At 52.8% G+C, this 12,857-nt stretch overlaps 1 protein-coding gene across 5 annotated transcripts in view; it reads left to right on the top strand.

Annotated features, from left to right (window-relative positions):
- The first annotated feature begins 7,839 nt into the window (after positions 1–7,839).
- The window catches only part of LOC128853247 (IQ motif and SEC7 domain-containing protein 2-like), a 183,401-nt gene continuing 178,383 nt past the window's right edge, over positions 7,840–12,857 (top strand). For all 5 annotated transcript variants that reach the window (XR_008451632.1, XR_008451631.1, XR_008451630.1 and 2 more), the window contains exon 1: positions 7,840–8,291. Coding sequence is in view for 2 of the 5 variants with exons in the window: in XM_054076434.1 (XP_053932409.1) it covers positions 8,029–8,291 (263 nt within the window). In the remaining 3 variants the exon portion in view is untranslated. The remainder of the gene's footprint in view (positions 8,292–12,857) is intronic.

Genomic DNA, 12,857 nt, shown 5'->3' with positions numbered 1-12,857 from the left:
GATTTTCCTAATGTAAAAACTGTCACTATGCCATCTAAGTGAGTTTCTGTTCACAGCATCCTAGCTACATGCTAATTACAGATGTGAAATGAGAAGAACAAGAAATTGGTAAAAATCATTAGTGTTCATCAGTTTAAGTGTCCAATTTACACAGCCTGTGGTAAAAAAAAACCCCACATATTTCTGAGGGCTTCATGTTTTACCACAGTTGATTCTTCCGACTTTTCTCTGTTTCTGTGGATGTTTAAAAAAAGAAAAGAATATTATCTTATTTTCATGTTTTCTCGTAATCTTATTCGGAAAAGCACTGCTTGCTGAAATGTACCAAGATCATTCAGTCTGCAGATCATGACAAGCACGGAAAAACCAGCCTCAACCAACTAAAGTAGAGAAAAATATTAGAATGGAAATGTATGGAATCAAAATGGAATGTGACATCTTAAAATAGAAAATAGTGGGTGAATTTAACTCGGGCAGTATAAGGAATTATTCCTTTAAGTAATGTTTTTAGAAAATACAAACAAAAAAAATTCCAATACTTTTATACGAGCAAGTTTGCTCATTAAGTTCTCATCCAGAACAGACTTCAAGAAAATCCTAGTTTGGCTTTTTTTTTAATATAGAAATGCTGGTAGTTGATGTCATATATGATATTTTATGTCTTTATAAGCTTGAAAAAGCAGAGTATTACAGTGAAATCATATAATCACAGGAAATGGTGGTGAAACACTGAAATGGATATTTTAGCATTTGATATTTGTCCTTGCTTTCAGTGAATTCATGAAGCTGTAATTTAGGGAGGGTTTTATTTATTTACTTTCCTCTTTCAGTATTCAGCTTCCTAATCTGATGTCTAAGTTTTTCTGTCTCTGCCAATAAGCCTGTGCTGCTCATCTAAGGTGAAGTATTTTCTTCTGGTACTTATCTGCTCTTGACACTGGGTACTTGATATTGTAGCACATATTTTTCTCCTTCAGTCACAGTTTATCCTACAACTGAAATTATTATCTTTTAATGAAAGGTGTTCTTCGTTCCAACTCTGATTTGGCTCGAATCTCTGCTTAAGTACCAAGAAATTATTTTCTGCCCCATTTATAAAAGAACTTGTTTATTTAGCAGAGAACAATTACAGCTGTACTCAAAATTTCATTATATTTATTGCTAAATTAGAGCTATAAGTTCAATTCAGTCCCCTTTTTAAAATTACTGACCTCTTTCACGGCAAAATTCTTTCTGGATTGAAATGGCTTCATTTTGCTTGACTGTGAAAGATTAATTTGAGTAGAAAAAGACTCCCAAAACTATTCCAAAGCTGCTCCTACCCCCCATTCTCAACGTGGACTATTATAAATTGAGTTTTACCCAGCCTGCTTGCGAGCTTGTTTGCTCTTATAACTGGTCATGTGGAACCCTGTGATGAACATAACTGGGAAGCTAAGTAGCTCAAGGTAAATTTACAGTCCACCTGCCCTCAGGAAACATTAACACAAAGAGAAGTCGTGTTTGCCTGGCACTGTATCAGAAGTAAATCTATGTGTGTGAGTTCCTGTCTCTCCTGGCTTATCTGACAAGGACTGCTCCGTCACCACAGCAGAAGATCACTACAGGTCCCTTCACACACCCTCTGCAGAAGCAGGCATGCCTTTCTCCTCGTGGTGACCCTATTTCCCAAGGTCCTTGCATTCTTTATCTCAAAGAGCTTAGGAAGAGGTTTGCAGCTCCTCCGCAGTCACACCAGGTGCTGCACCTGCAGGTGCTCCGCATGGTTTTGCTCCCCTTCCTGCCACTGTGCTAGACCACGGATCTATCCCAAAACCCGGAGTACGGGCAGATGCATCCCAGCACACCAGGAGCAGTGCAGTCAGTGCCACATGCACGGGGCAACATCGTACTCCCCAAGAAAAACTGTGAACCATCTCGTTAAACAGCATACTCTTCCGTTATAAGCCCACCGCTTATTTTTCCTCTTTCCTCGAAGGAGCAAAACATACTATTTGGATATCTGTTAGATTAGAGTTGCTCGATACCATACATTAACAACCCCTGTTATTAATTTTGACATTTGGAAGAAATTCTTGATTAGGGTGGGGAGGCCCTGGCCCAGGTTGCCCCGAGCAGTGGTGGCTGCCCCATCCCTGGAGGGGTTCCAGGCCAGGTTGGATGGGGCTTGGAGCCCCTGATCCAGTGGGAGGTGTCCCTGCCCAAGGCAGGGGGTGGAACTGGATGGGCTTTGAGGTCCCTTCCAGCCCAAACCATTCTATGACTCTACAAAGTAAAGAACTCAGTCTTTACAATTAGCAATTCAGGGCTCAGCTGTCCTTGGTTTTCTTCCTGTTAAGATGACTCCTTTTACCTTTACCAAAGTCAGAAACACAGAAGTTGAAAAGAAGAGGATTGAACAGACTAAAATAAGAAAAGGAGGCCAGGTTGGATGGGCCTTGGGCAGCCTGACCCAGTCGGAGGTGTCCCTGCCCATGGCAGGGGGTTGGAACTGGATGGGCTTTGAGGTCCCTTCCAACCTAAACTATTCTATGATTCTATGAGAGGCTCATTAGAGTTAAAGACTTGGAACCAACTTAGGTACTCAGATGGATTAGCTCTGGTCCAATTTCTGCAGGCAAACTTCCAGATTAAGCTACATAATCTGGAAGAGCCAATTTATCATTTCTCTCACAAATCAAAAGGCAGTTCACATGAACAGTGATGATTGGCACACTTGGAATCAGAACTTCTGAAATTAAAAGTGAACTTTCTACTGCCTTGTGGCTATGTCTTAAAATACGGTAATTGTTGTGCTTAGCTTCAGGTATTTCTAATAGTCATAAGCTGGTCAGGGTTAAATCACAGCTGCATTAGGGATGGTTTAGATTGGATATTAGGAAATATTTCTTTATTGACAGAGTGGTGAAGCCCTGGCAGAGGCTGCCCAGGGCAGTAGGGGAGTCTCCATCCCTGGAGGGGTTTGAAAAGCATGTAGATGTGGAGCTTCAGGACATGGTTTAGTAGGCAGAGTGGTGGTGTGTTGATGGTTGGGCTGGATGAGCTTAGAGGTCCTTCCAACCTTAACGATTCTATGATAATTGCTCTAATAACATAAGAGCTGTACAGGTACCACATGGCAAGCAGTGCTCCAGAATAGAGTGCAGAAGACCAGGGCTGAACTTATCGCTATGCAAGTATCCTCCCTTTATAAAAGAGGGGTTGAGGTCCGTAGAGCAGCTCTAAATATAGTTCAGTTATCTAAGAAAAAGTTACAGTATAATGATCATATTATTGCAAAAAGGATTTATGGTAGGAAAAGGCATGAGAGAGTTTTGTCCTTGTAAATAGAAATGAGATATACTAGTGAGTGGAAGATGACAAGCTTTAAGAGGGGGTTATAACCAGGACCAGCGAAGGCACAAGTCAGAAACACCACAGTTTCTAGAAGATTTCATGTCCTTAAGATTGTGCCACCTTCTTTTTCTCTCCCCCTAATAACTTAGAGTTGGGTCCCAACCTCATGAGAAGTATGTGGTCAGCACTATGATTTCCTTTCCCTTTCTCCTCCAGGGAATCTCAAAAGTGTGCAGCAAGTGGGCTACAAGTGTGGATTTCTTTGGCATTGCTCAGCTGATTTCCCCTGCTCAGCCCACCAGAGACAAACATACATTTCTGGGCACACTCTATGCAGGTACGTGATAAGGAACACGCATGTCATGCATTGGGACACACGAAAGAGGGTACACATATGATAGGTATATGGTGTGCAAGAGGCTGGCACCAACATACAAACTCTACTAATAGGATAAACTCTAATAGTGGGATAAAATTCCTTAGTGTCTAAACACAACACAGTTAAAACCAAGGAGAGAAAGAGAGAGAAAAGTGTAAGCAAGAAAGAAGTGGCTTCCAAGAGAATTTTTAAGAGAGATGGAGGACAAGAGTTAAGATTGAGCACAAATCCCTGCATGACTTCTGGGTCCTTGTTTTTTATATTTCACTGACCTAATTAGTTTTACATGGAAAATATGTATCCAAGGCTTTTTCCTGCACTTATCTGACTGGAAAAAAACCCTCTTCAACTGTTCGCCCACTCATGGCATTACCAGCCATACCAAACCATTTCCTAAATAGTCATATGCTATGTTTATGCTTAGTTTCTATGCAGTATATTCAGCTTAAAACTGACAAAACATCCAAGTTAGGCAGGTAGGAAGCAAGTGCAACAGGAGCCAGGATTTCGGAATGGGATGGGCAAAAACACCTGTGCTCCTCAGGGCAACTGCCTGCACGGAAGTCCCGCAAGGAGAGACCCAATCCCAACGTTGGAACCAATAATCCTACGCTCAGAAATGATTCTCTGCAGGGCATTGATTCACTAGAAAACACCAAGACTCGAGACAGGCTAAAATTAAGACCATTCTCAGGTTTTTCCAAAGTGTGATGAGCTATAATAATAAATTAGTAAGAGAATCTCACTTAACAAACAAGGAAGATTTCCTTTCATATTTAAATCTTCCTTATCTGGGTGCTTTCCCAGGTAAGAAGTAGCCATGTGCTGCTTAGCTTATAATAATGGACAGTCTGATGCAAGATACTAGCAAGTAATAAGAATGCTATTTTGGCAATTTTCGTTTTTAAAAGGTTAGGCTTGATGTCACTTAATTTTCTAACTGAGCAAATCTGAACAAGCTGGGTCTGATTTCACAATCTGTGGTTTACACAGACAGAGATTGAATATATGATTGATTTCATGAATATGCTTATCTTCCAAGTTTATCTCTTCTTGTTAATTTACGGAGGGCGACGAAGCATTCAGCCCCTCGGAGGCTCACAGAAACAATCCCTCAGACACACAAGACTCCTTATTGCTCCTAAACACCAAGTGCCAGCGACACACAAACAAACCAGCAATGTGGTCCAGGAAGCCAGGTGCCAACCCAAGGGCATTTCAGCAGGCTTGCTGTATTTTTCAGTCTAATTAATTGTTTCCTGGGAAGAGCATTTCCAGTAGGTTTTATTTTTTCCACGCTGTCTATAGGGTGGGGAGGCCCTGGCCCAGGGTGCCCAGAGCAGTGGTGGCTGCCCCATCCCTGGAGGGGTTCCAGGCCAGGTTGGATGGGGCTTGGAGCCCCTGATCCAGTGGGAGGTGTCCCTGCCCATGGCAGGAATGTCACACTGGGTGGGCTTTCAGGTCCCTTCCAACCCAAACCATTCTGTGATTCTGTGATTCTGACTGGTAGGTCAAGTTCATCATCCTGTTACTGGTATCCTCTCAAAACACTCTTCCAAAGCCAACCAGACAAAAAGGAGAAGCCAGCTCCTTCACAAGCTATTGCTGCTCCGCTAGCTTATCTGACAAGACTGCAAGTCACTGAACAAGAGACAGCTTTGCTATTTGGGAACTGAGGCTTTTTCCTACCATCTGCAAGAGGAAGAAGGAAAACAATGACACTCAAACCATCTGATGCCTCTTTAGCAGTATTGCACAGGTCCCATGAGCTCAGTCTACCTGAAGAGACGTCTCTCAAACACATCCTGGCTGCGCTAACTGCTCCTGCCATGCTTCAGCTGTCCCTTCTGTGAAACGCTTAATAAGCTTTTATTGTCTGCAAATACATGAATGAGTCTTGAGCTTCTTACTTTGCATTTTATTTGGTATACAAAACGCAAGTTCTCTTGCTTTATCGATTTAACCCCTCACAAACATTCTGACTGCCTCAAATACTACCGCACCACGCAGGCTGCCTCCGTGAGACATGGTGATAAGCATTTTTTTTCCACAAAGAGCAGAGTAAACTGCTCTTCAGCAAATATATTCTGAACAAAGACTATTGTGGAAAAAATGATTTTTAGCAATTGTAATCAGAATCATGGAATGTTTTGTGTTGGAAGGGACCTAGAAGTCCATCCAGTTCCAATCCTCTGCCCTGGGCAGGGACACCCCCCACTGGATCAGGGGCTCCAGGCCTCATCCAACCTGGCCTGGAACACTTCCAGGGATGGGGCAGCCACCACTGCTCTGGGCTAATGAAAAGTACTGATCAAATTACGGGAGAAGAAGCTTGGCCTCTTCAAAGAGCAGGTAAAGACTTCTCTGTGAATTCTCCACTAGGGCTGGAAATCAGCCTTTCATGCTTCAGTCACTTCAATATTCACAACAACCGTTCCTCGCACGTGTCCAGAGTTATAGTAAGTGTGCCGATAACTTATTTCTACCTAAAATCAGCACACACTGCCAGGTGAATCTCTGCCTTTCTAGGCTTTATTCTCCCCTCATGCCCCTTTTCTCCACATTGACAAGCAAGCAGTGAGAGGCAGAGGGAGAGAATGTGGGATGTACGCTTCCCACTTCGGAGCTCCGTGCAAGAGCTTCAGCTGCTCTTGCCAAGGGTGGAGGGGGAGAGCCCAGGGACTCCAAGCCCTCTTAGCCCCAAACCTCCTCGCTCAGCTCCATCAGCCGGGATCCAAAAGCAATGCATCTTGGCAAGGACTAGAAAAGGCTGAGGCCACAAGCAAGGCTCTGTGCTTCAGTGAGAGCAGAAAGAAGGGCTGGAAGAAAATGCCACTAATGGAAAACTTGTGAAGTTTAAAGGTGAAGAGGCAGAAAAAAAAAAGAAGAGGAAAAAACTAAGGAGACAGGAAGGGAGGAGAAAAGCATGTCTTCACCTTCCTATCTTCTTCCTGCAGTATCTCCCTCTGTTTCCCTTTCCTATTCCTGGTTTTCACAAGCATTCCCAACGCGCATCCACTTGGGATGATACAGGACCCAAACCTCGGCTCGAGGCACCCTGCACGGGAAGCAGTGAGTTCACCCGCGGGGTTTGGGGGCACCTGGGCGGCAGCGCGGGGGTCCCGACAGCTGGGAGAGGGGGCAGCGCGGGGGTCCCGCTGCCGAGGGGGGCGTGCACGGAGCCCCCTCCTCGGCGGGTGCCACCCCGGTGCCACTGAAACCAGAACCGATCCTTCCAGGACGCGGAGCAGCTTGGGTTCTGCCGCCTGCCCGACCCCGCACACAGCATCCCCGCAACCCCCCGGTCCCTGGGACCCTCGCATCTCTCCCGGGGCTCTGCCCGCATCCCTCCAGCCCCGGAGCTATCCGAGCATCCCCACCGGGGCTCTGCCCGCATCCCCGGGCTCCCAGCATCTCTCGCGGGGCTCCCCCCGCACCCCCTGGGTGTCTCCCCCCGCCGAGCCCCCGCGGCTCCTCGGGGCGCTGTCCCTGCCGGGGAGCGGCGGGTCCCGTGCCCGGCGGGGGCTGCTGCCGCCAGGCGACGGCTCGGCTCTGCCCTCGCCCGGGGCTGAGCCCGCAGCGCCTCCGCCTCTGCTCGGTGGCCCCGGGGCTCCCGCACAACCCCCGCTCTGCCTCCGCTCGGGGCTGAGCCCGCAGCCTCCCGCTCCCCGGCTCAGCCCCGCAGCCCCTCCGGCTCTGTCGCCGCGCAGGAGCCCCGCACCGCCCCGGCTCTGCCCTCCCCCGGGGCCGGGAGCCCGCAGCCCCTCGGCTCCCGCGACCCCCCCGGCTCTGCCCTCGCCCGCCCCGGGGAGCCCCCCGGTTCCCGCAATTCCCCCCGAGCTCCCCCGGCTCTGCCCTCGCCCTCCCGGGAGTGCCGCAGCCCCCCAGTTCCCGCAATCCCCGCCGGCTCTGCCCCCGCCCAGGCGCCCCGCACCGCTCCCCCACAGAGCCCCGCAGCCCCCCGGCTCTGCCCTCGCCCCGGGAGCCCCGCACCCTCCCGCCTCCCTGGCTCAGCTCCACTCCCCCCACCCGCTCCCCCCGGCTCTGCCCCCGCATCCCCCCGCGCTCCGCTCCTGCCCGGGGCTCGGAGCCCGCAGTCCCCGCTTCCCGCACCCCCCCCCGGCTCTGCCCCCGCCCCGCAGCCCCGCATCCTCCCGTCCCCGCCATGGCGGCGGGCCCGGCTCCCCGCGCGCCGCCGTAGGAGGGGAAGGAGCGGAGCCGGCGCGGGGCCGGTTTCCGGCGGGTTATTTATTCCTTCCCTCGCACTTTAAGTTCCCAGCGGAGCGGGCGGGCCGGCACCTGCGCCCCGCGACATGGAGAGCCCGGCCGAGAACCCCAGCAAGGCGGCCGAGTACCTGAAGGAGCTCAACAAGATCATCGAGACGCAGCAGGAGCTGCTGGAGAAGCAGAAGCGCCGGATCGACGAGCTGGAGCAGCAAGTGGCCAAGTTGTACCACGAAAACGCCTGCCTGCAGGACGAGCATCACCGGCACCTGGCGGCATGCAGGCTGCAGCCCGTGCCCCCCGCCTTCCCGGCCGTGCTCGGCGCCATCCAGGAGAACGCCAGGCACGAGAAGTAAGCGCCGACCCCTTTCTCCGTCGCTGATAGCGGGGTTTGCCTTCCCTTTTCGCTCCGTAGGAGGGGAGAAGCCCCGCAGGCTCTGCCCGGGCGCGGGGATGCCGCTGCCTCTCTCCGCTCTGGCATCCTCGGGACCCCTCGCCCGCCGGGATGCCGGTACCTCTCGCCGCTCCGGCGGGAGCTGCGGGCTCTGCCCTCCCTCCGTGCAGGGGGCTCCCTCTGCGGTGCCCCCGGCTCTTTGCGCTCGGGAGGGAGAGGAGGGGGATGCTCGGAGAGGAGGGGGATACTTAGAGAGGAGGGAGGGGGGATGCTCGGAGAGGAGGGGGATGTTCCGGGCACGCCGCCCCTTGCGCCCAAGGGAGATGCTTGGAGGGGGGGGGATGCTCCGGGCACGCTGCCCCCCGCACTTGGAGGGGCTGCTCGGAGAGGGGATGCTCGGGGCACGGCACCCCCTCGCGCTTAGAGGGGGATGTTCGAAGAGGGGAATGCTCCGGGCGCGCCGCCCTTTGCGCCCAAGGGAGATGCTTGGAGGGGGGTGGGATGCTCCGGGCACGGCGCCCCCCGCGCTGAGAGGGGCCGCCTGGGAGGGGATGCTCGGGGAGGATGCTCCGGGCACGCCGCCACCCGCCGCACTCGGGGAGAGGGGGTGCTTAGAGAGGTTGCTCCGGCCATGCCACCTCCTGGAGCCAAGGGAGATGCTTGGAGGGGGGATGCGCTGGGCACGCCGCCCCCTGCGCTCAGGGGAGATGGTTGGAGGGGGGATGCTCCGGGCACGTCGCCCCCCGGGCCGAGCTGTGCCCGTGTCCCCGGGCCCGGTGCGGGTGCCCGGGAGCCGCTGGCCCCTCGGGGGGGATGCGGTGCTCCCTGGGGAGCCGCGCCGTCGCCGCCGAGGAAAGTGACCCGGCTCGGGGTCAGTAAACATTGGCAGCTCGCCCCGGGGCCGGCTCGGGCGGGTGTCGGCTCGCCCATGCCGGAGACGCGGTCGCTCCCTCGCTCCCAGCCTTTGCATCTATTTCCAGCCTCTATAATCTGTAATTAATCGCAGGTTTCTTTACAGGAGCGTGCGGCAGGCTGCTTAATTGCGCGCCATTCTTAAGTAACAGGAATTTAAGAATAGCAATAACTCGAGTCGTACCCGACGCGTTTCTACTTCTGGCCGAGTGTTTAAGACTTAGTTTTGACGTGAACGGAGTGGGAAAAGCAAGAGTCACGTTCAGAGCCCCCCGCGCCGCTCGGATGCAGCGCGACGGGCTGCGAGCGCTCCGACATCCCCGGGGCTGGGGGGGGGCTGATGCCGGGCGTCCCCGGGGCTGGGGGGGCTGATGCCGGGCGTCCCCGGGGCTGGGGGCGCTGATGCCGGGCGTCCCGGGCTGGGGGGGGGCTGATGCCGGGCGTCCCCGGGGCTGGGGGCGCTGATGCCGGGCGTCCCCGGGGCTGGGGGCGCTGATGCCGGGAGTCCCCGGGGCTGGGGAGGGGGCTGATGCCGGGCGTTCCGGGGCTGGGGGGGGGCTGATGCCGGGCGTTCCGGGGCTGGGGGGGGGGCTGATGCCGGGCGTCCCGGGGCTGGGGGGGGCTGATGCCGGGCGTCCCGGGGCTGGGGGGGCTGATGCCGGGCGTTCCCGGGGCTGGGGGGGGCTGATGCCGGGCGTCCCGGGGCTGGGGGCGCTGATGCCGGGCGTTCCCGGGGCTGGGGGGGGCTGATGCCGGGCGTCCCGGGGCTGGGGGGGGCTGATGCCGGGCGTCCCGGGGCTGGGGGGGCTGATGCCGGGCGTTCCCGGGGCTGGGGGGGCTGATGCCGGGCGTTCCCGGGGCTGGGGGGGGCTGATGCCGAGCGTCCCGGGGCTGGGGGGGGCTGATGCCGGGCGTTCCCGGGGCTGGGGGGGCTGATGCCGGGCGTTCCCGGGGCTGGGGGGGGCTGATGCCGGGCGTTCCAGGGCTGGGGGGGTGGTGCTCGCCACCCTTGGGGCTGGGGGCGCTCCTGCTGGGACAGCCCCGTCTCCCCCACTTTGAGTACCCTCCCGGCTCCCACTGCCGGGGCTGCATCCCTCTTCCTGCTCCAGGAATGATCCCTGGAATCACTCCCAGTCTCCCCCATCTCTCGCTGACCGTGTGTGTGTCCTGGTGGGATGGGTGCCACTGCTTAGGGAGTCCTAAAATCGGGGTGCTCCGAAACAGCGTTCAGCGTTGCGGAGGCTCAAGGAGACCAAGGAAGGCTCTCTGGTCTCTTGGTGCTCCTTTGCCTGTTTTCCACATGCCCCGTGCCCGTCCGGTGCAGCAGGGTGGGAAGCGCAGCAGCTCTTGCTCCCCAAGCCCCTCTGCGCTGCCCGCGCTAACACGTGGGGGTTTTGGGGCGATGCAGGCGTAATCATTTTAGTCTTTTTTTTTTTATAAACGGAGATGTCTCCATGAAAACTAAGCGAATAGCTCCTTAAACAGACTGGAGAGCATATGCTGTCATTTAACCATCAGTCCCACGAGGAGAAAGAGCTATTTCCAGAAAGCATGGAATATTGACACAAATCCTACCCCATGCGTCTGTGTCCAGTACCCGAGGATTTGTTTGTGGCTCTGCTTCTAGTACAGGATGTCAGCTCGGCTATCTCGTCCCATTTCTCTCTCACAAATGACATTACCAAAAATTGTACAAATGGTTTGCCTTGTTTGATAATATTTCTGCTTTCCAGCCCAAGACTCATTTGCAGAGCCCTCTTTGGGCAGGCAGCTCCGGGGACTCGGAGGCTTTTAAGTCTCTTAAGTGGATTTGATGCTGGGATCAGAATTAATCTGGGATATTTATGGCAGAGTTGTATTGCTTTGAGGCAGAGCCTGCAGGGCTGACTGGGGACGCTGGGAGACAGCCCTCTCTGCCACTCTAGTCCCAGGCTGGGATTTTTGCCCCCGCGTATCTCTGTGGGCAGTCAGGTTTTCAGGGCTACCCTCATCTGAGGAATGGTACCCCCTTGAATCGTCCCGTATCTGTCCGTATCATCCCCCGCCTTTGTAGGGAGCAGTCGTGGTCCCTTCTCCAGGAGTCCCTGCCTCCCTGGGAGGGTGCTCAGGATGCAGCTGCCTGGGAGGACAAATCAGCCACAGGAGCGGTGTCTTCTCTGGCTGGATATGATAGATGGAGGGAGTCTCCAACTCGGTAAATACCCTTGTTTTAGAGTCTTCTCTCATTCCTGCGGTTATCTTGGCTTTCTGAAAACATAACCTGCAGGTTCTGGCTGGCTGTAGCTTCCCATTCACAGCGCAGTCTGGGTTTCCCCAGGATTAAGTGTCACGTGCACCTTGCATCTGTTTGGGTGGGAATAAGGATCCCTTCTTTGCTGTAGTTTAGGGATGCTTACTTTGGGGGCCTGTGGTGTTAGGAGAGAGGCAGGGTGTGAGGTGGGACATCCACCTTGTTCCCTCCTGTGCACAGACCTCCCTGCTCCCTCCTTTGGGAGGCAGGACCGCTTTGTGCCCCGGTACCAGTGGTGATCAGAGCTCTTTCTTTACCCTTCAGTACCTCAAAGCTAAAAATCCCTGCAATGCTTTTTAGAGGAGTTTCTTAGTCAAATACTTAAAGAAATGAGTACTTCTTGGAAGTCAGCGGTAGTGCTTATTCCTTGAGAGGTGAATTGTGTTTTCTAACCGGCTTGGGCTCCGTTCTCCACAGCAGTTCAACCTGTTTAAGTGGATGTGGGTCACTGACACTGTAGTGTCAGAGCAGCTGTGTCATGTTACCAGATGGTCCTCAACTTGTGTGATACAAAGAGAAGCATGGAGATGTTATACAAGATAAGATTCTTATCATTAGCTCTTATACTTAATAAGAGACATTAAACAAAACCCAAACAATAAAAGAAATCCACAGGTCTCGAAACTTTTCAACTCTTGCAATAGGAAGGAGATGCAGATGAAGACCTCTGAAATAATTTGGAAGAGCTGGCATATTTGTAGAAATCCTTTATCTTGATCTCTTGGGGGGTGGAGAACCGTTGATGAGCTCTGTCCTAGACTTCTAGAGTCAAGAAGCCCACCAGTCCCATAACGTAAATATATGATGGTTTATGTCCTGCAAAAAAAAACCCCAAAAATGGGGGCCAGAGTAGAAAGTAAGTTTATTTGCATAGGGAGGGAGGAGGAGGCGGATGGGTTAGCAGGGGCAGATGTGCACCTTACCTCACGAGGACACCAAAAACGATTTGGGTGCTGTTTCACTTCATTTTGTAGGAATTTGTGGAGTGCAAATCAGCCTTAAAACCCACAAGTGGAGTTGAGGATAATTAGTTGATTACAAGGCTTTGTTCAGTGTAATGAATCAGCATGTTAAAGATAACAATAGGTACTTAACTCATTAAGTTGCATAAGACTAATTTTCAGTTAATCCATTCGATTTAACATTGGAGGGCAAGAACTTCTAAAGCTGAGATCCTCAGTGTAGGGGACATGCAATAGATCTGTTTTGGTAACGCACTTTTTAGTGTCAATGTGTAAAACCAAGCATACGGATCTTCTCAGATCCCTACAATTTTTTCCAGCTCTAGAAGTTCCACGCTGGCATGTTACCAGCTTAGAAAG

The sequence above is a fragment of the Cuculus canorus genome, chromosome 11 (assembly GCF_017976375.1).
Source record: "Cuculus canorus isolate bCucCan1 chromosome 11, bCucCan1.pri, whole genome shotgun sequence".
Lineage (NCBI taxonomy): Eukaryota > Metazoa > Chordata > Aves > Cuculiformes > Cuculidae > Cuculus > Cuculus canorus.
This window is presented reverse-complemented; position numbering and strand designations above follow the sequence as displayed.